A 24,458-nucleotide genomic window follows, 5' to 3' on the forward strand; every position below is an offset into this window, starting at 1 on the left:
TGGACTCTGCAAGCAAGTTATTGATGTTTGTTTAGCTAATTTCTTGTGACATTTCATTAGGATTTTTTCCCCCCTTTACCAAGTCTAGATTTACCTGTATGACTTTTCTGTTATTGGTGCTCTTGTTAGTCCTTGCAATTGGGTATAAATACTGTATTTATTGTTAGAAAGAAACTGTAATACAACAGACTTGCTTTGAATCTTGAGAAAGCTTAGAGGGCCCTTAAATGTGAACTCTTGAAGCCCACAGGTTAATTGATGGAGCTCCTGCCGTTTTCATCTACATGATCTACAGGGTTTATGGAAGCAAGTAATTTCTGTGGTTTCAGATAAAATTCTCTACATTATTTCTCCTGAGGGCACTTGCTTCTCCAGAGCATTTGTTTTGTGTGTACAGAACTCAGTATACAAATGTATCCTGCTTACCCAGATCCTGGTGTACGAGTCACTAATTTATCCTTTGGAAAAGGAAAAGCCATTTTTTTCCTGACTGCATTGTAAGAATATTTTTTTCTTCTGTGTTTCTGTGCTTCCTTTGCTTCATCTGTAAATGCTGGGTATCTTCCTCCTCTCTGTGTGATCCAACACCCATGTAGGAGTGTGAGATATAAAGGTTGATAAGAATTAAGAAATCCCAGCTGATGTTCTTTGCACTTCCTTTAAAATTCTCTATTTTGTGTGATCAAAATATGTTATCAGTGACTGCAGTATGCATCATATATACTTGAAATGTGTTAGTATTTTGGAAATACAAAGAACTGGGGGTTTTTTGGTAAGACATTTCAGGGAAAATATTGAATGGCAAAATGGTATTTGATACATGCAGTTGAATCTAAAAGCTCAAAAAGCTATTTTATGGTTTGTTTGTTTGTTTTTTAAATGTTGTTCACAGTATGAACCAAGAGGACCAGGCAGGCCGTTGTACCAAAGAAGAATTTCCTCTAGTTCAGTCCAGGCTTGTTCTGAAGAATTAAGCACTCCTCAAGACAGTCTTGGTCAGTGTAAAGAGCTTCAGGACCACAGTAACCAGTCATCCTTCAACTACTCCTCCCCTGAGCTGTGGGTGAACTCCTCCTCCTCTGCCCCGTACCCAAACATTCCATGCAACGGAGCCAGCAGAGCCGTTCCCCCCCGGGAGCTGCTAGGTGGGTACAGCTGCTGCTTCCCAAAGCCAATCTAAGCAATTATTTCTTGTTTCAGTTGGTATAGGTTTGCTTGGAATAATCCCATTTCTTGGTAACATCCTGCTCCTCGGCTGAAAAAGCATTGCTGCTGTTTAGTCTTCTCCAAAAGCTCCACTAAACCCAGAAGGTCTCTCACAGTGGCTTCAAGTGCAGCTGAATTTGTGCTGCAGGCAGCCGAGGTGACTGGTGGGATTTATTTGCAAGATAGATTGATTGTTTCCAGAATCTGTGATATTTTGTGTTGGTATTACAGTCTGAGGGAGCAACACATAAACTGAATTAGTGCTCTCAGCGTTTCTCTAGTAAATTCTGGTACTTCATCAAAGGAGTGACGAGTTTAAATTCTCCCTCACCGTGGAGGAGTCTCAGTGGAATGTGGCTTCCCTGGTGGTAGCAGCAGTGCTGATTGATTGAGCAGACAGAAACTAAATTAACTTTTCAGAGATGAAAAAAAGCTGCAAGGAGAGAGCTGGAGCAGTTCTTCTGTTTTCTGTATTTCTTGTGTTTATGAAAAACAGTATTACCAGGGTAGTACAGGTTCTTCCTGTGATTTTGCTTTAAGAATCTCCATTAGTAATTTAAAAACAAAATTAATAAAAATGTAAACAGTATTCCAGTGTGGATATTAAAACCACTTAATAATGTGGAAAAAATATTTATAAGCTGGTTTTATTGGCCTTAAAAGATTTAATTGCTTTTCACCAAACTTTATAAACGTAAAACGTCTTGTAATTTCATAGTAATTCTGAAGTAGGAGCATGCAGAGTAGAATGAATGAGAAAAGCTCTTTATATCAGCGACAGCACTCAAGAATTAAATTCCTAATGTGCCTTTTAATTTCCAAAATGTGAAAATGTAATTTTGCAAACCCATATTTATGGCAGCATCTTTCATGCTAAGTTCAAAGCTTCAAGCTCAGGGCACCTCCTTCAATCTGTTTCTATTTTTACTGCAAATCAAGGAGCTGAATGCACAGTATTATGTGGCATTCATCACTGAATTGCTCACACAGAGTTGCTCTCCATTCTCCCTGGTTATCTAAGAGGAGCTCAGGAACTCTGGCACGTTTGGCTTGGGGTCAGCCAGTCCCACATTTGTTTGCTTTAATGAAAAGCTTGAGAACCTATTTGTGAGTAAAGTCCTCAGAGGACAGATATGTGTGTAAAAAGTACCATTTGCACACATTTGCTGTCAAATACTAAATTCTAAGTGAAAATATCAAATTCTCACTGGTAACTGCATTGGCAATGAAATGTTTTTTATTGTAGTTAAGCATGGTTTCTGTTTTGTCAATAAATGTGTATGAAACAAAGCCCTGTATCTAATGGTTCATGCAAACACATCTCCATTTTATGGCTGCTGTGGCTTTCCACGTTTACAGCTCACTGCCTGTGATCATATTTACAGCCCAAATGTGTTTTATAGAGCTAAGGGTTAATGACCAGTGACTGCACTGTTCTCGTTAGTGTTGGTTTTCATCCCTAAATAAAACCCCGTGAGGATGTGATGCTCTGAAAGTCCTGTCCCTGCTTGAGAGGGAGTGACCCTGACTGCAGACTGCTCAAAGCTGATCTCTCCTGGTCACCAGGAGTGGCACCAGTGTTGGGTTGGGTCAGGAGGGATTCATGGAGCACTGCTGTCAATTCCTCTGGGTAGTTCTGTGCAGGCACTTCCCAAAATTGCAATCTGAGAGTTTGATATGCATTGCTTTTTCTGTTCATGGAAAGAAAATTATTTAAGTTTTCATTCAAGATGTGTATTTCATATTTTTCCTTCTGTTAGACACCTCTACCAAACACAGCTTTCACCTCTGGCCCTGCTTGTCATTACTTGTCTTCTCTTGAGTGCTGTGGTTATTTTGGGAGGTTTTTTGCTCGTGTTCTGGGTTGTCTGGTTTTGTTGAATCATAGCAACCCTAGCAAAATTGCTTTGCTTGTGTTCTTTCCGTATCCATTCTTCTATGGGTTGGTTTTGGGGTTGGTTTTTTTTCATTTTATTTTTTGGTGGGTTTTTTTTGAGTGCTCTATAAAAAGCAGAAGCCTGTGTGTGACCCTTCCAGTGAGAAACTTCATGTTTTTCTACTTTTGCACTCATTTGGTGGTAGGTTCTTGTAGATGCACTTTAAAAAGAACATTATATGATTAAAGACTGAAACAATTACAGAATATATCTGTTGCCCAGTTCCTAGACTGTTGCAGATGGAACATGGAGCTGTGTTTCCGTGTCGTGTCTCTCTGGCTGTGCAAGACAGCAGAATTCTCCAGACAAAAGTAAAGGACCTCATTAGGATTCAGGAAATTCATTTGAAAGCAGTTTTATACCTATGGTTTAAAGCACCATTTTTTCTGATAGTTACAGGAGTTGTTAAATGTGGAGCAAGAACATATCAATTAGCAAGAATACATTCAGCCTGAAATACCAATAATTAGTTGGTTGGCATTCAGGGCTCTGAATTGCTGTTGGAGAATGAATTATATATGGTGCTGTAAATTTTAATTTTAGCCTATTAAGCTGTAAAGCAAGAAGAATGAAATACTCTTTGTGCTGTCTCAGTGGATAAAGTGCTTAAATTAGAGTAGATCCCATTCGGAAGCAGCTTCCCTTCGGTGCCCCGGAGAAGGCGCTGTGCGGAATTGCAGCTTTGGGGTTGCAGCTGTAGGGTACAGACACACGGAGGAGGTGCTTGCTAATGTCAGTCTTGTGCTGCTGCTGCATGCCCCAAGAGCTGGGAGTGAAGTTTGGTACTTCTAGGCCAGGCTGGATGGGGCTCGGAGCAAGCTGCTCTGGCGGAAGGGGATGGAGCAGGATGAGCTTTAAGATCCCTTCCAAGCCAGCCCGTCCTGGGATTGTGTCATTGCAGAGTGACTGAACACGGCAGATGGGTGGTGTGGGAGGGGGTCACCAGAGGGGTGGTGGCAGCTCTGCCTTTGGGCTTGCTGCAGGTGGATTGGCTGAGTCAGAGCCGTTCTTTGCTCCAACTCCGGTTTCTCCTTCGCAGCTCCCCCGAAGGCGGCCAAGCCCCCGGAGGAACACCTGAAGGCTGAGAACATCCAGCTCTCCAACTCCTTCAACTACAACGTGCTCCAGCATCTGGGCCAGTTCCCCCCTCTGATGCCCAACAAGCAGCTGGTGGAGTCCAACAGCAGCAGCCCCCAGCCCGCGGGCGGCACCAAACCCGTCATGTCCTACGCCAGCGCTCTGCGGGCTCCCCCCAAGCCCAAACCTCCTCCTGAGCAGACAAAAAAGAACAGCGACCCCCTGTCCTTGTTTCAGGAACTTAGCCTAGGTAGTTCATCAGGTAGCAATGGCTTTTATTCCTATTTTAAATAATCAGATTATTTTTTTTAGAGAGAATTTAATTTTTATTTGTGTCGGTAGATCTAAGATAGTTGGGGCTTCACCTGTAGTTGCAAATATTCCCTTTGTTTATATTGGTAAATATATCCTCACTTAATTGCTTTGCTGCTAGACTTGCAACTAATTTTTTTTTAATTATATTCCATTATTTTGCATTTTTTGATGTGGGTCGGGTTTTTGGAAGCTTTTCTGTAGGAAGACACACACGTGTTATTTTTTAATTTGTGTAATGTTAATTATATGTTGCATTAAACTAGCAGCTGAGAGATTACCTGTACAACTTGAAAAAAGGAAAAAAAAAGGAAAAAGAAAAAAAAAGGAAAAAAAAAGTTTGTCTAAATTGTATTTAAGAAGATTGTAAGTAGCATTTACATTTATTCAATAACATTAGCATACTATGCTGGGTTTCTGTACCAGAAATGGCCAGTTAATGTAAAAATGTATGTTATTTCTGCTTAAATTCATTTAATTTTTTTTTTTTTAATAAAGGTGCAGCATCTTCTAAATAATTTCAGTTTTATCAGCTTTTTTGTGAAGGGATGCTGCATTCTCAGACTTTTATAGTTTTAGATTCTGTATGATGTGGTATTGTATTTTCCATCCACTGTAGGGTAGAGTAAAGGCATTCTTTGCAGACACCTATGCCATTGTTTGGAAACATTCAGATAAAAGTATTGGTATACTTTAAAAAATAATAAAAAAATAGAAAAAGAAGAAAAAAATTAACAAAAAACCCAAAAAACTCTACATTTTATTTTTGGACAAGCTAATAATATAAGCTTGTTTGAAAAGTTAATTTGATAGGTTTTTTAAATGAATCATGAAGCTGAAAATAAATTTTTAGGTATGTTGGTGCTTAGTAGATTTAATAACTATTTTAAAAAAAATGCGTGAATTTAGTAAAATACTTTTTTGTTTGTTTGTTTAATTTTTTTCCACTATGCATGTGTAAATGTTTGTAATCTGGCTTTTTCCTCCCCTCTTCTCCAGTGGTATAAAGAATTGTGCCGCTTTAATTTTTTTTTTTTTTCCGGTAAAACTTTTGGTACATTATTTGATGTTTACATTAAAATGTGACATTATACAAGGAAATTCAGATATTTTGCTAACTGTTTTGTTTGAGGAACATCATTAAAGAAGAGATTTAATGTTTGTCAAAGCTGTATCCAAATTAATCTAAATCTTCTGGGGATCAGAGTGGTTACCAGGTTATTTATCTCCGTGAACCTGGCCCTTAAGGAATCCAGTCTGAGAAATTAATTATGGGATATTAAAAAAAAAAATTAAAGAAACAAATGTGAATGAAAATTCAGAAGATAAAAACTCTGTGGATAAAGATTTTTGGTCTTGCACACTGTCCCTGCTTTGTGGCCGGGGAGCTCCAGAGGGGGGTTGTAGAGTTTCTCCTTTATTTCTTTTTAACCCTCCTTTTACACTTGAAATAACTTTAAATCTGGGAACTGGTTTACAGGGATGAGCTGGGTGTAGTTCAGAATTCCTCCACTTATTACCTGTGAGAATTGAAATTTTAGAGCTGTGAGGGGGTGATTTCAGATTTTTACAGCTGTCCATGGGACACTTTACTGTGGAGCAATGACTCTGCTCTATTCAATCAGATTTTTGCTCTAATTACAATCAATCAGGTTCATTTTTTTTGCATTTGACTTCATGTGTTAAGACAAGGGTCATTATGTAATGGTGTTGATTTAAACTCAGTACACTGCAGAGGTTTGCATATAAATTTTTTATTATAAATCTTTGCTGGGTTATGATTCAGAAACTTATCTGAAAACTTTTTTTCCTTCTTTTTGCTGTAAAGCAAAGCTCGTGTAACTCCTTAATTTATTTCCTAATGTTATACCAAACAAACAATGCTGGGGAGGGGACAGCCCCTGCCAAGTTCTGCTCAGCACTTCAGCACAGGGCATGGAACCCAGACGACCCAAAAACGAGGAGAGGCCAAATTCTGCAACCTTGAATCAAGCAAAGCTGCTGTTAAATGGGTTTTTGCCAAGCTGCTGGCTGCAGGAATGGGAAATTCACTGGCAGAGCTGAGGTGGGATCCAGTGGAGGGAGGAACAGGACTGGCAGAGCAGAGATGGATCCAAAGCACTTCACGTCCCCAAGTCAGCATTTTGTAATTTCAGGGGTTTCAAAGTCACTCAGTTCTATGGAGCAGCCTTTTGATTCTGTTCACCATTTAATATTGAATATTAAACTAATAAACATCACTTGTTAATTTACTGTTATCTGTCGATCAGTTAAGGGGGAGATGGTTGCATCTCACCACATTTTATTCTGTTTTACACTGGCATTTTATCTACACTGGAAATACTACAGATAAAATCCCATTTTCTCTCTGATTTAGAATTTCAGTTCTTTGACTTTATGAAGACCCCAGCTGGTTTTGGTGCTAAATTTTCATAAGTGCTCTCACCCAGGAATTTGAGGAGGATATGATGGAGATGATCTGACTTAACAGCTTTGGCATGAATCATTTGGATTTCTTAGAGCTAGTTTTTTTCCAAAAGATTTTTTTAAAAAATGTCTTGTCTGGCCATTGTTTGTCACATATACAGCCCTGAGTAAGATCTTTGGTTTTTGGAGCAAATTATCCAATGAGTATTGAAGTCATGTTTAGAAAACCCCAAAACTGTATTTTCAACTCTCCTAGGGCTTCAGTCAGACTCCTATTGAAATGAAATTAAGCCTCACAGATGGCTCCAGTGGGCACTGCTCAGGCTGCACTGTAAATATGGACCTGTTGCAATTGCAGGGAATATTCAAAATTGAGATAGTGTAAATTATCTCAATTTGGGGGAAATGAGTGGAGACTGGGGCATATGCACCCACTGGGTATTTGGCTCCTTGACTTTTTTTAATGCTTCTGTTAGTGCCAAATCCCATGCTCCTTGTCCAGGAATAAACCCCCCATTGTTTTCTGTGGAAAATTGAAATGACAGATCTAAATTTAGTAAGCTTGTATTTGATCTCAAGAATAATTCCTTGGTTTATTTTCTATAATTCCAGGTTTTGATGAGAAAAATCTGGATGCCTCACGGGAGGTTGTCAGTGTAGTAATAAGAACTAATGAAAAATGAAGGGAAAGATTAAAAAAAAAATTCGGATTCTAAGAAAAATAATTTTTGTTACAATTCAGTTAGCGCCTCCACCCTTTAAAAAGCCACTTGGTGAATGCAGCTGGCATGTTTTTCAGTGTGAATTCTTATGAAGCTGTGAGCTTTCCCCTTGGCCAGCCTAGGTGAGGAGCAGCCAGAGGTGATGCTGCTCTGCAGCGAGCTCAGCCTGACCTGGAGCTGCATTCTGAGGTAACATTCCCACCTCCTGATGCTGCAGGTGATGTCCTGGCTCCTCTGGCTCATGCTGTGGGACGTGGCCGTGCTTGTCCTCAGCCTGGGCTGTCCTGGCCCTGGTCCTGCAGCTGCCAGCCTGTCCTGAAGGACGTGGCAGGCTCAGGCAGAGCTTTAGGGGCACGTCCCTGTCTCTCTTCATCAGGGCTGCTCCACGGTGTGCTGGTGTCCTCTGGAGCACCCTGCAGGGCCGTGGGTGTCCCCAGGATGGCTGCAGTGTCTCAGGTGTGCCAGCAGTGCCAGGCTCCCAGAGCCCAGCGTGGTCACAGGGACAATTCCCCTCCTTCCCCCTCTGTGCTCACATGGCAGCTTTCAGTGTTGCCACAAGACAGCTCATAAATTGCTGTTCTGCATAAAGCTGGCTGCTTAGAACCAAGGCCCCAGCATCCATCTTTTCTCCTGGAGGTTGTCATCTAATCCAGTTTGTCCTGGGTTTTTAATTGTGTGGGCTGTGCTGTTGCTGACCCTCTCGTCCTGCCACTGACTGCGAACCCTGCGAGTGCCATTCCCTGCTTTGATTAATTAATGTTTTGTTCCCAGATTTGTCAAGTTCAGCTGGTTTTTTTTGCAGAGATCGTGCTCCATAAGCAATTCTTTTGCTATGTGTGTAGTACCTCAGTGCTATAAGTAGCACCAAGAGCAGTGTTTGACCACTCCAGATTTTCTTTTTAGCCTGAACTCAAGCATATCAGAACCTGCACATTTCCAGGGCAGTGAGCCCATGATGCTTCACACTCTGCCCATATCATCCTTCAACTCATTTGTTTTGTTAGTTTTTAAAGGTTCTAGTTTTCCTAGAAAAACTGCAGACAATTAACTTGTCAAGACAGATGGTGATGATCTATGGTGCCTATGAAAATTTGCACATTGTATTCCTTGACATGAAATATGGGCTATTTCTGTTGGTGTAGCAATACTTGTGCCAGTCTCTCTTTGCTGGCTGTGTCAGGTAGAAAGGGCTGAATCCTTCTAAATTTGTTTTTTTTCTTTCATTCAAGAGAAGTAAAAGGATTTGCAGCAGCAGCAATGGAAATGTCAGTTCGGTGTGGGGGTTTTTTGGCAACTTTAGCTGAGAAATGTTGAGGAGTTTTTACCTCATTAAGGATTAATAGATGCTTCTGACAAATTACAGAGTGCTCAGTGATATGAATTATCCAAGACTGGTTAAAAGATGTTGTCAGTCCCTTTTCCAGAAGACTTGGCTTCCTGCTGGAGGGTAAATACCTCAACGAGACCAGCTGTAAAGCCACTGAGGTGCTCCCAGTGAGACTGGTGATACTGGGCATGAAGCTGAGCCACAGCCTGGGGTGCAGCCTTGCCAAACAGAATTGTGCTGCTGCTTCTGTTAGGTAGAAAATAGTCCAGAAATCCGAGTTTATTCCCTTCTCTGCATTTCTTTGAAGAACACAGCAGAGCAGCTCAGTGTCTGATACAGAGTGGGTATGTGTGATGTCTGCATGCCTTGAATTTATGTGCAATAGCTTCAGTGGAGCCCCAGCATCGATCAAGTGTGACAAAGCAACGACAATCCCATCCTCTACTTCAGTCAAAACAAAGTTGTGACGCTCTTTTCTTGTCCCTTGGTGACAATGGAAAGGAGAAATAATTGGAATGGATGCTTTTAGAGCAGGTCCCACTGCTGTGTGTGTTTTATGGTACAGAGCAGCCTAAAGCTCCTGCAGTTAAGTTAGAAAGTAATGCAGTGTTCCAAGGGGCACTGTCCCACTGTGGAGAGAGGAAGCTCCTTTTGAATTAAGTTTAGGCTGAGGTTTATTCTCTAACAGTTTCTGACTGTGGTCAGGTTCCTGGCATGTGACTGCCCAGCTGCAGCTCTGCACAGAGCCCAGGGGCTCCCTGTGAATCCCCAGGGCTGACAGTGCTGCCAACTTCTCCTGACTCCTGTGTCAGGTGTGCTCCTCAAGAGCTGGTGAGAAAGTGGCCCTCTGCAGCAGGGCCAGGGATCTCATTGCAGGGGGAACAATTCCCAGATCTTTGGAGCTTCCTGGAAATCATTCCCACAGCCGTCAGAGTGAGGAGAAAAAGGTGATGGCCACAAGGAAGTCACAGAGTGGGAAGGCATCAGTGAAAAAAACAAAATAAATTAGTAAATACCTGTGCCTTTGTAAACTAAGTCAGAGTGATCAAACACCTGAGCATCCTGCACGTGCTGGTTCTTTCTGGGTTTGGACTAAAGGAGAAAGAGGGGTGTGTGCCAGGATTTCTGGGTGAAATCCTTTCTCATGCACCCACCTGTGCTGCCGTGTGTGCTGAGCTCTTCTCCCCCCACCCGCTGGTGCTGGGCTGTGCCTGCAGATCCTCGTTGCAGATGAAGGGTGTTCAGGAGCTCAGCTCACTGCTAAACAGGCAGTTTTCTTCTTCAGGGTTGCTTGTCTGACACCTTTTCTGCACATTAAATTCACACAGCACAGCATTTAAAAACAAGGGGAGCAGATTCTCTCCACGCCTCGCAGCAAATCTTACATAAACAAAAACCTTCACGTCTTCTGTTGCGTTGACTGTGATTTAACACTCAGGCTTTGGCAGACTGGAGCAGCCCAAATCTCAGCACTGTGGCTTGGGCAGTGCCCTGGGGCACGTCTGTGGCTGGCTGGGGAGGGGACAGGCACTGGTGTTGGATTAGGGAGTGGCAACTGCCCTGAAGGTGTCCCTGGGTCTGGTGGTGGCAGGGCCAACGCTCAGGATTTCATGGTGGCTGCTGGTTGTTCCTTGTTGTGCAAATTGATTTGCCTCTCTCTCTCTGGTGCCTGTTTCCCACTCTGTTCTTTGGCTGTGTCCCAAAGCCAGGAGTGCTCCTGTTGGATGTGTAGCAGCTGGGTTCCCATCCCTGTTTGTCTCTGGGACTCCCTGCTTTTCATGGTACATTCTTGAAGTTCTGGTGGCTCTTCCCTGCTGTTTGCTCAGCTGAGAGAATGAAAACTGAAACTGGTTACAGCTCCCCCCTCCAACATTATATTCCTTTTCCTTTATGAAGGCCAATTACTTTTATTAACTCTCTTAAAACACATTATCAGCTCTGGCAGAACAAACCTGCTGCAGGAGCAGAGCCCTTCCCACCGTGAATACCAATGACTGATTTAATGGATGGGTCCCTCTTCAGCAGTTCTTAATATCTGGAAGAAGAAAATGAAGTTATCCATGTGCTTCTCAGTCTAGCAGGGACCGTACAGAGCAGGGAACGATCACAAAGCCTTAGCCTGGAGCAGAAAGAGAAAAAAACTCAGTGAGTCTTAAGGGCTTTAGGAGGCATCTGCCTGAGCTGCCTGAGCTCTGGCTGTGGGTGTAGGATCTCGATGCCGAGAGCTGTGTGTTTTCTCTGCCTCATGAGTAAAGTGATCCCAGAGAGGCTGTAAAACCTTGGATCCAGGCCAAAGCCCAGCACTTACCAGGAATCTTTCCACTGCCCTCACTGGGGCTTGGATGAGGCAGGTCAGGAGTGTGCAGGAGATGGGTGAGACTTTCCAGGGTGTGTTTATCTGAAACATGCATGTCTTGCTCTTGAGTATCAGGAAGGGGACTGAGTGGCATCTTGGCTGGGTAAAAAGTTGGCCCATCAGGATGAGAACCCACCTAGAAATTGCTTTCTCCCAGCAGAGGCATTGAAGGAGAGGGATGGCACTTCAGAAAAGGTGTGGATGGGTGAAGGGCTTCCCAGGGACTACAGGACCTGCCACTGCTCTGTGTGGGGTGAGGAACTCAGACCCTCTCCCCAAACCTTGCTTATCTCAGCCCATGGCGTGTCTGAGGTGATGATGAGGGTGATGATGATGGCTGAGCTGGGAATGCTGTTGTTCCTGCCAGCTGCTTGGCTTGGATTAATCTTTGCTGTGTAGGTTTGGAGGTCCCAACCCAATGTCAGCCACCGTGGTGGTCACACTGACTGCTTTCCTTTCTGTTGTTGCATGTAGAGGTTCTCCCTAGAAACTAGCCTCTGTTTTCCTGAACAATGAAAATGCAAATTCAGGATGTCAGCTCTGTACCCAAAAATAAGATTTCAAAACCATTTAGCATTTCAGAGTGGTTCTGTGACAACGTGAAGACTTGCAGTTGTCTCTCATGATGAGAGACAGGCAGAGCTCCTCAGCTCACACTCAGATCTGAGCACCAATGAGTGCTTCATCCCAAAACTTTATAATATATGTGTTATTTGTAGTGCTTTTCAACTTCAAAGAGCTTGGAAAACATTAATGCAATTTCACAAAAGGCTTCTGTTCTCGCTGCCACTCTGCTGATGGGGAAAATGGAGATGAGCCTGAGTCTGGCTGGGCTGCTGGGGCTGAGCCCACCCCGACGGCGGGGCTGAGGGCAGCCCCTCCAGCCAGCATGGAATTGCTGGGGAATTTCTCCCCATGTCTGAACATGCCGTGGTTTCACACCTCTTCAAATGGACCAGAGATTTTTCTGTTAGGAATTCTGCTTTTCTTTAGGATTGTGGTCAGCTAAGCACAGAGGGAAGAGCACTTGAGTTCCCCTTTCTCCTGGTTTTTAAATTACTAGGTGAACAAAGTACACTGTAAGCCACGTACTTTTTACTGCTTGGGGGGAAAATGCTGAGCAGATTCTGAAAATTGAACTGTAAAAAAAAAAAAAAAGAAGAAGAAAGGAAGAAGCCTCTTGGTGCTGGGGGACCATGGGGGTGAAAAGGGCTTGGCTGGAGGGGCTGGGTGAGGGTGTGGGGCTGGGGGCCCCCCAGTGCTGCTGATGGTTGGACTGGGGGCCCCCCAGCCCCCAGAGTGCTTCGGGCAGCTGTGCAGAGCCCTGCAGGCTCTCAGCAGCAAAGCAGCGCCCGCAGCATCCCCAGCAGTGCCGGGCTCTGTTCTGCAGCTGCAGCGAGGCACCGGCGGGCGCTCCCAGGGCTGCTGCTCCCGGCTCCTTCAGGCAGAGCCCTTTCCCTCTCGGCAGCCGTTCTGAAGGATTTTTCCTGAGATGTAGCTTTGTGTACACAGTGAGCAGAGCAGGGTGCTCTAGAAAAGCTCATTCACGGGGAAGAAGCGAGAGCTCCGTGCAGCAAACAGCGCCCAGCGCTGCTCTGCCGTCCTGGAGCAGAATCTGATGGGCCAAGGGATTCACCCAGCAAAACAACTTCCCAGAAAATCATGCTACCAGAAGATTATGCTTTTTATTAAAGGAAAATATCACTCTTCATGTTCAGTACTTCTTGGCTTTGCCAGTGAAGTTCAAGGAAAACACAAGACTTTTCTGGGGTTTTACGGTTGATTTAAAAGAATGGAACTGCAGAGTGTAAATTTGGAGGGGGGGGTTTATCCCAATGCTATGCAAAGTTCTGTTTTGTTTTTTATCAAAAGTTAACTTTTTAATAGAAAGCACAAGGATCTCCAACTTACCCTGGGCGAACAAGCTAACCCTTCTGAGGGAAGGAGCATGGCATAAATGGGGATATTGACTCCCCACAGAGTCTCTACCAAGTAAGGTATAAAAGCCTGATATCCCCCATGGATCTATGCCCAACTGCACCAAAAATCTTCTCCATAACAAAGCTGAATCCTCTGTGGCCCAAGCTGTCTCAGACACACATTTCCCCTCAACTGCATTGGCACAGGGCAGCCCCAAATTGGCACAGAGCAGTGCCATCCACACACAACCATGGGGGTGTTAAGTCGTCTTTCTGCTTTCTTAAAAAAAGAAAAAGAAAAAAAGAATCAAAAAAGAGAGAAAAAAGGGAAAAGAAAGAGAGGAAAAGAAAAAGAAAGCAACAATTGCAATCGAACATGCCTTGGTTCAGTAATGACTCACTTGACGGGGAGCACATTGTGTAGTGACACCCAGACGTTTAAAAAAATACAAATATTTTCAGAACACTTTCTGGATATTTTTCATGGGTGCAGGGAGCATCAGTGCTCGGGTTCGGCATCCATGCAGGTCTCCCAGGGGTTCTGGGGGAAGCGGGGCAGCGCGATGAGGAGGAGGGCGATGCCGCAGACGAAGAGCAGCACGAAGGAGGCGCAGGCACAGGCGAAGGACCAGGAGTAACTGTACTTGATCCAGGCTGTCTCCTTGCTGTCAATCATCCTCTTCACGGATTGTCTCATGACTTCTACAGAGATGATGATGCAGAGACCTGAAGGAAGATAGGAGCAGTGGGTTGAATAACCAGCTGTCAATTTTTCATCCTTAATTAACCGCCTCATCTGTTGTTTTGCATACAGGAGCTGCAGTGAGATTCACAGGTGAGTCACTGACTTCAGTGTTTGAAGGAGCACCCGGTGCTCAGAGCTGCCAGGAGCTCTGCCACAACTGAGGTCAGCCACTGACTTGTTGAGTGTGATCTTTTAGGCAGGCTTGGATGGGAAATTCAAAGTGGGGGAGGAATAATTGCATTCCGTGGGGAGCTTTTTCAGAGGCTGAGGAAGATTTTATATTGAGGTGACAATTTGCACCTCTGTCTTTCACTCACTGTAGCATGTCAGAGTATTCCTGGCTCATGTGCAAGTGCAGTCTTCGTGTGTTTGGGAGACAGTTGTGTATTTTGGGCCTGGATCAGTCGTTTTGTGGGTTTGAATCTTAATAAATGAGATAGAATTTTGCGTGTCCCTGGTTCAGACTGGGACTGACAGTGAATATACTAGAAGGGAGTGAATATACTTTTAAAGGGGGTTGGAGAAAACACAGACCAGCTGCTGAACAGGACGTTCTCACACCACACAGGGACCTGAAGTCTGTGGCCAGGAAGAAAATGCCTTCAGGGAATTTTTAGAAGTGTCTCTCTCCTCTTTTGATCCATCTTAAGTTTCTCTGTGTTTTCCTATGAACCAAGCACAGAAATGTGAGCTGCCCTGCCCGTACCTGCAAAGGTGTAGAACATGGATGCTGGCTTCAGCAGGTAATCCCTCTTCTTCCTGAAGGACAGGAGCACACAGATCGTCCCGATGATGGCAAAGCCAACGCTGAAGATGGCAATGGCTGCAGCTGAGATGCTGTATTCTGCCAAAGGGAAAAAAAACACCAAAAATGACATTTTGAGCCTGCTGCCATCAGCTGTGGGGACATTGCAGTAGCTCACTCTCAGAAATACGTGCACCCCTGATGCCTGGCTTTGGTGAATTATTTCCCTCAAGTGAAAATGGGGGCAAGTATTGGCCATTTGTATTTTGAATTTGAAGGGTATAAAAGCAGAGCAGGAAGGGGAAAAGACTTTCTGGGCACCCCCTGAGATAGCCCAGGGCACCTTTGCTCACCAGCCCACCTGTATGGGGCTGCTGGAGCCGCTTTGGTTCTGCTGTGGAAATGTCCTTGTCAAAGCCTTGCTGGGCTCCATGCCCTCATCCCTTCCATCACCCCACACTCTGCTCCCAGCGTAAACAGGCAGCTCTTCCTGCTCTTATTCTGTGCTTTCTGCAGAGCCCTGGCCCGTGCAGGGTGCTGGTGCTGTCCCAGTGCATGGAGAGCTGAGCGGGCACAGCAGGCTGGGGGTGAAGGGTTTGCACAGCTCATTTTTATTCCTTTGCCTTTACAACAGAGATTTCCTGCTCTGTAAAAACCCAGCTTCTTCAGGACATGGATTAAACCCTCCCCAAAAGTCCTGTTTTTTGTAAGCCGTGTGCTGGACACTTCCCCCAGCCCAGCACTGCTCAGTGCCTGGGTGGAGGGGGAGAGCTGCTAATTGAGCAATTCAGGCCTTCATTTGCATATTGTGCTCGTTTTCAGATTAGTTTAATGTTTAACACATGTAGCCATGCATGAACATCACAGTGCCTGATGATATTTGCCTTTCAAGCCATTTTAAAAAAAATATCTCCCAGGCAAAATCATGAAGAATTTTTTTGCTCGTTACTAATTAGCTCCCATCCAAATGAGCTATTTCTGCAAAGGGGAACAGCAGATTACTCTTTGTTCTCACTGCTTTCATATCACTGTTTTATTATCATTTTCTAAATGTTTCTCTTTTCTCTGTGCTGGAACTGCCTGAAAGTGTTCGTTTCATTGTAAAATCTTTTGCTGGGCTTAAGATTTTCTTTTTGCCCCAAAGAAAAGAAGTTCTTCTTGACTTTTTTTTTTCCCTGAAGAAGAAATTCTCCCTGATTTTTTCTGCATTGGCCTGAAGGCATTGGGTGTATTTTGAAGATCAGGTGGCTGGATCAGATAGCAGATAACTGAGCAAAAGCAGGTGACTCAGATATAAGCTTTTCTAGCTAGTTAAAATTCCTGTCTTTCCTGTCTTAGGAAGCTACTTTTTAGGGAACCTATCTTCAGGGTTTTCCACCATTACAATTTCCAATAGAAGCAAAGCAGATTAAGACATGGAATGTATTCAATGGCTCACATTTTCCACAGTAAATATGTTGTGTTGCAAACTGTGAAGGAGTTTGTCCCCGAAGAGAGGATGAGAAATAGAGGATGTTAGGGGAACCCTCAAAACATTTGGAGTTATTAAATATGTGAAATTTGTCCATGGAAGACAATTTTGCTGTAAACTCTGACAGTTCATGTCTTTGCAGGATCCCTGTTCCTTCCATCCATCGATTGCTCTATTTTTTTACATGACTTTCATATAAAATCAATATGAACCATAAAATTCCTAATGGTCTTCAGAGAGCCTCTGCACTTCTTTTCAGGGTCAAGACTCTCTTTGGGGTATGATTTATTCATTTAAGTTTTATTAATATCTTCCCCTTCAATGGCAAAGGCTGAGTGTCACGGATAGTGCCAATGTTGTAAAGTCATTTTTATGCTGGAAGGACTTTTTGCAGTTTTCCTGGGTATTGACATTGTTATATATTTGTGGGACAACTTATGTAAAATCATGTTTATGGGTGTGACCATATATAAAAATAATTGTCCCAGGAAGCTGGGATTTGACCTTGTCCAGGGCATTTTCCACATTTTTTCCCAGCTGATGGTTCCTGTTAGAAATTCTGCTGCTTTCAATGGAACCAGGGCTGAACCCCCATTTTGGGGAACCCTTTCCATTAGATCTTGTGTGCCCATCACTTCATACAACATGAGGAAAATATTCTTTTGGAACATTCTTACCTTTCTGGGTGGTTACTTCAAATATCTCTGAGGTCTCTCCTGGAGTGAAGTGCTTGAAGTAGGAGCAGTTGTGGTCTGAAAGAAGAAAGAAAATTCAATTTTGTGCTCTTGGAAGCCTGTGATAAAATGCAGTAAGACTGAATTAGCTTTTTATTGATATACCAAACTTGCAGTGGTTTGAGGCTCCCTACCCTTGGTGATATCAAGGAACTGGGGTTGGATCTGATTTTCTCGGAGCAGATGAGGACACCAGACTCCAGCACGGACCAGGCTGAAGCCCCTCTGATACCTTTTGTATCCCTCTCAGAGCGGATCGCTCTCCTGCTTAAAATATGAATTACAGATGGTTTTTCTCATTCTGTCTTTGGCCATCGTTTGTGCCTCTCAGTGCTGCAGCTTTTCCTGGGGATGGGATCTGCTGTGCCCACAGCTGAGCTGGCAGCTCCCTTCCCTCACCAACCCACTCCATCAGGCGTGGTGACCTTGGAGTGCAGACAGGGGGATGGAGTGTCCTCACCCACCTTCCCCTTCTGGCTCTTCCCTCCTGCAGCTCCCAGAGCCCTGTGTGGTTTGCTGATCTGGGGGTCCCAGAGATGAGGCTGCTGCAATGCAGCAAAGCACATGGTGTTTTACTAAAATAGGGATGCTAAGAGCTTTTTTTTTTATGCCTGTCAGTAAAAAAAGAACAAAGCAAAAACCACCAAGCTCTGCTGGGCTGGGGGGGACACGCTCAGCACCTGCCCCAGCACCCCTGTAGCGCCCGGGGGGCTCCCAGTGGCCCAGGAAACAGAGCCAAGGCTGCCTGAAACACAAAAACTGGGGCTCTTCCCTTAGGGGCATCTCTTCTGTTAAATATCCGAGTTAGATACTTCTCTTCTATCTCCTTCCAGAAGATGCTGGGGAAACCTGGGAGAAGTTGTGGCCCTGTCCACATCCAGGCTGGGACAGCACAGGGTGAGCCTGAGCCAGGCTGGGTGCAGGACACGCAGGGACTGCTCTGGGTTTCTGCCTGGGAGCCTTTCAGTGGCTCCTTACAGCATTTGTTTCTCTGGCAGAAGATCCCTGTGCTCTACCTGTTGGTTCTTGTGGGTTTTTTCTGTCATGCAAATGGTGGCTGCTGGAGTTAGTGACTCAGGGAGGATTTATTTTCCCTCTCCCAGGAGGTGGGTAATTGCAAAGCAGTGTTTTTGGGCCTGTTAGGGGAAGATTCCTTGGAGACACTCTTATCTACTTAAGTTTATAAGCTGACTCTTATTTCATCTTCAGATTCTCCTTGCTGGAGACAAGGTTAATGTTTAGGTCTGGAATCTCCTGACCTGTTCTTTATTATCCTTGCAAATGACTGGAAGAAATACATTTGAACTCAGCCCTCTGTGACTCTAATTGTGAATTTTGAGCCTCAAAGCAGTGGTTGTGTGCCTGCACCAGCAGCTCAGTGGTGGCAGAGGCTGAGCACTGTGTCTGGGACACTTTATTTTGGGATTGTTTGGTTTAGCTTTTCATTAATTCTCTAAAAAGCCTGAAGTCAAAGGAGCCCCCAGGCATGCAGTGCAAAGGTGGAGGCATCCAGACTTAGTGTGGAGGGAGCACAGCACAGCTCTGAGCCCACTGCAGGGAAACCAAACCAGCCCAGCCCACCCTCCATCCTCATAAACCTTACAGAGGTGGACTTGTCTGCAGGAGATGGAGCCACCTCTGTCCCTTAGGGCCCTCAGCAAAGCTCTGCCAGTGTATGACAAAAGAGGTCATCACACAAGTGGGTTGGTGTTTTTGGAAAATACACTTGTGGGAAAACACAAGTTTTGGTGAAATGCTGGATTGTTTTCAGCTTGAAGATGCTCCCATGCTCTGTTGAGTTGGGGATATCTGTTTCAACAAGTCTGTTATCAGCAGAGCTGAGGCACTGCAGTGACTCTGGTGCCACCATGAATAAGAGAAAAGCCCATTTATGTCACAGCACATTTACATATCAGAGAGGATTTCCACTGGGGTTGATAATGGATGGACACTGTGTGGCAATCTTCCTTTCTCTCCACCCCAACTGCATTATCTCTGCCACGAGGTCACCCCAGTGTGCTGGTGGGGACAGTCCAGGGCTCTGTGGCTGCTTGAACTTCATGGCTGTAACGTGGTTTATCACAGAGTGTCCTCACCCCTCCAAGACACCCCCTCACAGCCTTCCTGCTCCCTGCCCCGCAGATCCATCACTCCTGGGTGAATCCATGGGGTGCAGGAGAAGTGCAATCCCACTGAACTTGGGGAGCTGCAACGTGGAGACTTTGTGAGGGAAGGAAAGGCTGGAAAGACCATGAGGTGTTGAGGCCACGCAGAGTTTTGGGTGGCAGCTGTCCCCTGGAAACACTGGAGTGACAGGCTGGGAAAGGGCTGGAGCCCACCTTGCTCTGGAACCCGAGACAGGCAGAGCATGGGGAGTCTGTGGCAGGGTGGATGGTTGGAAAATCCTGGGTTTTGGTGTGGGGTTTCCACTTGTGATGAATTTGGGGACAGGCCCTTAGAAGAGGTGCTAAGGTGAGGGCTGAGCCATGGAGGGAGCCAGGCCTTGGGCTCTGACCTGGCCAACGAGGCTTTGACACACACAGATCTTTGGAGATGGTCTCTCGAGCAGTTTCATTTCACACCTGTCTCGCAGGGTGAGGCTCCTGTAACAGGGAGCAGAGCCCTGCTGACAGCCCATTTGCTCGAGCACTGCTCCTCTCCAGTTGCCTGTGCTCAGGAACATTCACAAGGAGCTGTTTAAGCTGTTGAGCTCCTGCATTCACAAGGAGCTGTTTAAGCTGGAGCACTGCTCCTCTCCAGCTGCCTGTGCTCAGGTTCCTGCATTCACAAGGAGCTGTTTAAGCTGTTGAGCACCCCTGCTGCTGCCCAGACCACAGGAGCCACTGTTCAGGTCAGCACCAGCACCGGAGTTACGGGCAGTGGCACTGAACTGCATTTACAGCTGGTAGTAAAATGCCTCAGTGCCCACTGACCTGTCTCAGTATTAATCTGAATTTGCCTGGTTTTAACAACCATCTCCCTGATCTTTTTATTCGTTACAGAAGGATGCTGAACCCTTTTCAATTTGTCAACATCCTCGGATGGGCGCTGTAAAATTTTAAACCTCTGCCTAAATCACAGCCCTGCTCTGTGGACTGCGAGCCAAGTCATCCTCCCCACTCTGCTCTGTGCTGAGCTCAAAACCTAATAAATAACGTTAATCATGCCATCCATTTCCTCCACAGGGAGCGGCTGGTAAATGGTTATTAATTCAGTGATAAATTCTGATGCCTCTTTCCCAGTCCTGGCAGTTATGTCTGGTTATATCTCATGATTTTCAGGAAAAGCAGCGCCTGCATCTGCTCTTTTATTGCGCGTTTGTTCATTCACATTTTCTTGGCTGCTGCAGGTTTCACAGCCCTGGTGTTTCCCTGCCGACATCCCTTCCCAGAAGTGTGAAATCAATCGAGCAGGAGCCGTGCGGCCACAGCCTCACTCAGCAGCCCCAGCCCCAGGGCTCCTCTCCCCTCCCCTTGCTCTGATCCTTCCCCGGCTAAAACAGGGATGAAGGTATTTATGTTATAAATGAGGTGCGAATTTCACCCTCTGGAACGTGATTACGACGCAGGCTGTCATCCGAATTCCCAAATATCTTTAAAAACGGGATGAAGCAGCTCTGGTGTGGGGGCCAGCCCAGCCCCTCCACAATTCCCAGCTCCTCCGTGCCTGGCGGAATGCGGCGCTGGGATGTGATTCAACGTCTGTGCGAGCACATGCTGATGTCTGTCAAAGATAGCGGCTGCTTTCCTGTGCCCTGCCTGCGAATCTGCTTTGTGCAGACAGCTGGATATTTATGAGTTTTATATTTACCCCACGGTCGTGCAGTTTTGCTGTTTATCCACCAATTTCTATTGTTTTTCCTTTTGTGGGAGTTCTCTGTGCGTGGGGGAAGGCGTGCAGCGAGGAATACGTCTCTAGGCACGTAAGTACCTTCCTGAGAGACATTAAGCATATGGATGACACACTCCCAAGTTTGGTTAGAGGCAGATCCACATGCTGAGCCTCAGCTCCTCTCTTCACAATATGTAATTTGGCCAAAGAGATAAAGAATTGCAGTAATACAGGCAATATACAGTCAGCCCAAGCAGGAAGATTTTTCACAGGAAATTTCCAAATATGTGTTAACATATATTTCATTTCAAGCAGCGAGTCTAACACGAAGGCAATCCTGTTATTTCTGTTCTGGAAAGCATCCAGTACCCTATAAGCCTTCTAAAAAAGCAGCGTGGCTCAGTCACAGAGGGAGTGTATTAGTGCAAACGGCGCGGATGTTGCTGACTTGGCAATCAGCAAAAACATAATGAGCTCCTTTAACCATGGGAATGGAGCAGCCTTCCCGGAAAGCTGCCGTGCCCACTGCCCTCCCCATCGACTGAGCTGCAGGTGGAGACGTGTGTGGGAGCAGATGTCTCTGCTGAGAGGTGAGGAGGCTCCCTAAGTCCTTGAGAAATTGATTCAAACTCCGTTTATGACTCTTTTTTTCCTGGAAGTTGATAAACCATCCTGCAGGTCCCTCTCCCTCCCTGCCCTGAGGAATGGCTGTTATTGAACAGCTCAGAGACAACCCAGTGCCCACCGTGGATGGGCTGTTCCTCTGGGATTATATGGATCTGGAAATCCTAAAGATCCAGCTGTGTTTGGTGGACCTGTAAATCCTCTCTCTGCTTGCTGCTGTCAACATGCCTGTAGGACCCTTGGCTGAGGTTCAGCAAGATTCCCTCCATCCCAATCTGCCTTTGTGATTCCCACTGTGCCCAATCCTCCTCCCCTGCTCCCCACCACTGTCGCTGCTGCACGGGACACTCAAATATGGTCACAAACAGACCAAGGCAACACAGCAAAGCAACCCCAGCAGGAGCTGGCAGCGAGGTGTGTTTGCAGCCCCACGCTCCCCATCCCAAACTCAGTTACCATTTATCCTTCTGCCATGGGGGACATGGAGCCTATTTTCCTTTGCCATGTCCTCCAGCCTCCTAAGCAAAGCCTGCTGTGAGTCCTGTGCGTGCTCACGTACCTCCTGGCAGGCTGATGGGCCCACAGCTCCTCTCCTTGGGACCTTGCTCCTGCATGAAAATGCGCTTGGTGCAGAGCCTCCAGAGCCCGAAATGCGCCGCCTCGCAGGTGGTGGTGTTCTCCTCCAGCCTGGGGCTGAGCACGGCCCAGTGGTCAGTGACCACGGCCGCGAAGAGCAGCGAGATCCCCACCAGGATCACGGAGAACGTCAGCCGCACCTTCAGGGGCTTGCTCTCGTCCATGGCGCTCCCGGCGCGGCGCGGCCGGGGATTCGCGAGGGCTCCCGGGATCCTGGCGCATCTGAGCGCCTGCAAATGTCAGCCCCGGGCCGCAGGCAGCTGCTGGGCTGTGTCAGGAGCTCCCAGGGCACAGCTCAGCTTTCGGCCCCGTCCCACCCGGGCTGTTTTGGATTCCCACGCCCGGCCGGAGCGGCTGCGGCCGCCGCGCAGGGGCTGAGGTCTCTTCACTTGCAGCATGCCCAGAAATAGGCATTAATAGGATGATTAACTTTTCAGCGAGGTTATAAAAACATCTGTGTTTATAATAGTGCTGGGCCTGAGTGCAGAATGATCCTAAACAGCATAATAGCCCTGCAGCCCTGTCACCCTGTGCCTGTGGCTCGCAGGAGCTCAGGGGTGGACCTGCCTCCAGAGCCCAGAACTGTGGCGGAGAAGGATAAAATGAGCCAACTAGTCTATTTTATTTTTTTGTATTATAGTTATTTTTATTCTAAGCTTTTATTATAATAATTTTTAATTAACCTGAACTGTTCTGAGTTGGTAGGGGTTTTTTGTGGGTTCTGGTTTTTGTTGTTGTTGTTGTTTTGCTTTTTTGTTGTTAGGTTTTTTATGTCTTTATTTTTTCCTTTTTCTCTTTCTAATGCAATATCTCTCAAATGCTCCTTTTCTTTCCTATCAACCAGGTTCCCCTCGATACCTGCAGTAGGTCCAGCAGTCACCCAACACATCCATTCCTTTCTCCAGCACTGCCTTCACTTGCCTTAAGCCCAGATTGCTGGAGCTGGGCCAGCCTCTCTCCTTCCCTTTGATATTTCAGCTGATTGTAAAGCCAATTTGATGGTAATGTCAATGCAGAGGCCACTGTGGAGGTGACATTACAATTGTGATGTCAAACTGAGGAGGGTGACAGTACCTGAATGTTAAAAGAATGGTTAAAAAAATGCCAGTGGAAAGCTGCAAATATCATTGTGTCAAGATAATGTCAGAGCTACTCCAGTCCTGCTTTATTAACACCCCAGTTTGATGTCCAAATAAAGGTGCAGAGGTGTCAGCTCAGGTTGATGAGGACAATGTGGAGCAAGAAATTAAAGTGTAGTGAGAGCATGGGAAAGGGAGAGAAAATAAAGTGTAAGTTAAAAAATATTGGTCCAAAATAAGAAATTGAAGTATGACCTGGGTTAGCATTGCTCTGCTTGATGTGTGACAGGCTTAGACACCCCTGTGGGGCAGAGGGACATGTGGGCGCCCAGGATGGCACCTGGAGCCCCATTCTTGTGGGATGTGGGAACTGTGGGCAGAGTGAAGGTACCTGGTGTGAAACTGGGGGAGAAGGGGACCAGGGAGGGCAGTGGGGACAGGAGAAAGGCAGGGACCAGGGACCACAGGCACATCCATGCTGGGGCTGGCAGAGATATTAGAGGCTTCCATTTAAACCAGAACCAAGAGTGAAAGCAAAAAGGCCTAAAGGGAGCAGACTTTAAGCCAGAAAAGAAATGCATTAAAGATGTAATGCCTTTTCCTTTGAAGTAGATTCTTGTTAAATTTCACTAGACATCAGTTGATCTCAGGAGCTGCATCTCAACTTCAATTCCTTGATGCTACAAACTCCACAGGTGGAGCAGAGGGAAGTGAATGTGTGTTTGCAAATGTGGGCACAAAGTGAGGCTCTGGTTGCTGAGACATCAAGTGCTAATGATCCTGCTTTAGACTAATTACAACCTACAAGGACTGCAGGGGTGGGAACTCATTAATTTTTTTCACCGGTGTTGGTCTTTGTGCCTCTTCCAGTGCTGGCAAGAATCACACTTTCTGTTCTCATTTAGATCCTTCATTCTGGAGAAGTTCTATGGGTTTGGTTTGGCTTTGAGTTTCCTAATTTCCAGGAAACAACTGATGTGAAATCAGAAGTGAATAATTGATCCTTGCCTACTGCTGAGTGGAGCTGGGAGTGTGATAAGGCTTCAGTGAGCCCCAGCATGGGCAGCAGTGGCTTCCCAAGCTCACACTCCCTCCAGCCCCCCCCAAATGACCTAGAGCTGCCAGCCCATGGGAAAAAAATGGGTTTTGTGGATTATTTGTGGGCATTTGGCAAATGCAGAAACAAAACAGATTTCTGGAGGAGCACAGGACTAAAGCAAACCCTGGAAGTTTTCTGCACATCCAGAAGACCATGATACCTATTCCTCTGGGAATGGTTCCTGCAGCCTTCCTGTGTCAGCTGGTAAATA

At 45.7% G+C, this 24,458-nt stretch overlaps 2 protein-coding genes across 5 annotated transcripts in view; one reads left to right on the forward strand and one right to left on the reverse strand.

Moving 5' to 3' along the window:
- Positions 1-6,784, forward strand: part of HELZ (helicase with zinc finger) — an 85,262-nt gene extending 78,478 nt beyond the window's left edge. For 2 of the 4 annotated variants that reach the window (XM_039715906.1, XM_039715909.1), the window contains 2 exons: positions 893-1,145; positions 4,183-6,784. In XM_039715906.1, the coding sequence (XP_039571840.1) occupies positions 893-1,145; positions 4,183-4,514 (585 nt within the window). In that variant the 3' untranslated portion in view covers positions 4,515-6,784. The remainder of the gene's footprint in view (positions 1-892; positions 1,146-4,182) is intronic. The other 2 variants (XM_039715908.1, XM_039715907.1) reach the window with 1 other exon arrangement.
- A 6,240-nt stretch (positions 6,785-13,024) lies between these two features.
- Positions 13,025-22,372, reverse strand: CACNG1 (calcium voltage-gated channel auxiliary subunit gamma 1). Its single transcript, XM_039715928.1, has 4 exons — positions 21,993-22,372; positions 16,922-16,996; positions 14,735-14,872; positions 13,025-14,009 (listed from the first exon to the last, which is right to left on the reverse strand). Exons 1-4 carry the CDS (start codon positions 22,231-22,233, stop codon positions 13,783-13,785), a joined length of 681 nt encoding a protein of 226 aa, XP_039571862.1. The 5' UTR covers positions 22,234-22,372; the 3' UTR covers positions 13,025-13,782.
- Between the last annotated feature and the right edge of the window lie 2,086 nt (positions 22,373-24,458).

The sequence above is a fragment of the Passer montanus genome, unplaced genomic scaffold (assembly GCF_014805655.1).
Source record: "Passer montanus isolate IOZ18808 unplaced genomic scaffold, ASM1480565v1 scaffold35, whole genome shotgun sequence".
Classification (NCBI taxonomy): Eukaryota; Metazoa; Chordata; class Aves; order Passeriformes; family Passeridae; genus Passer; species Passer montanus.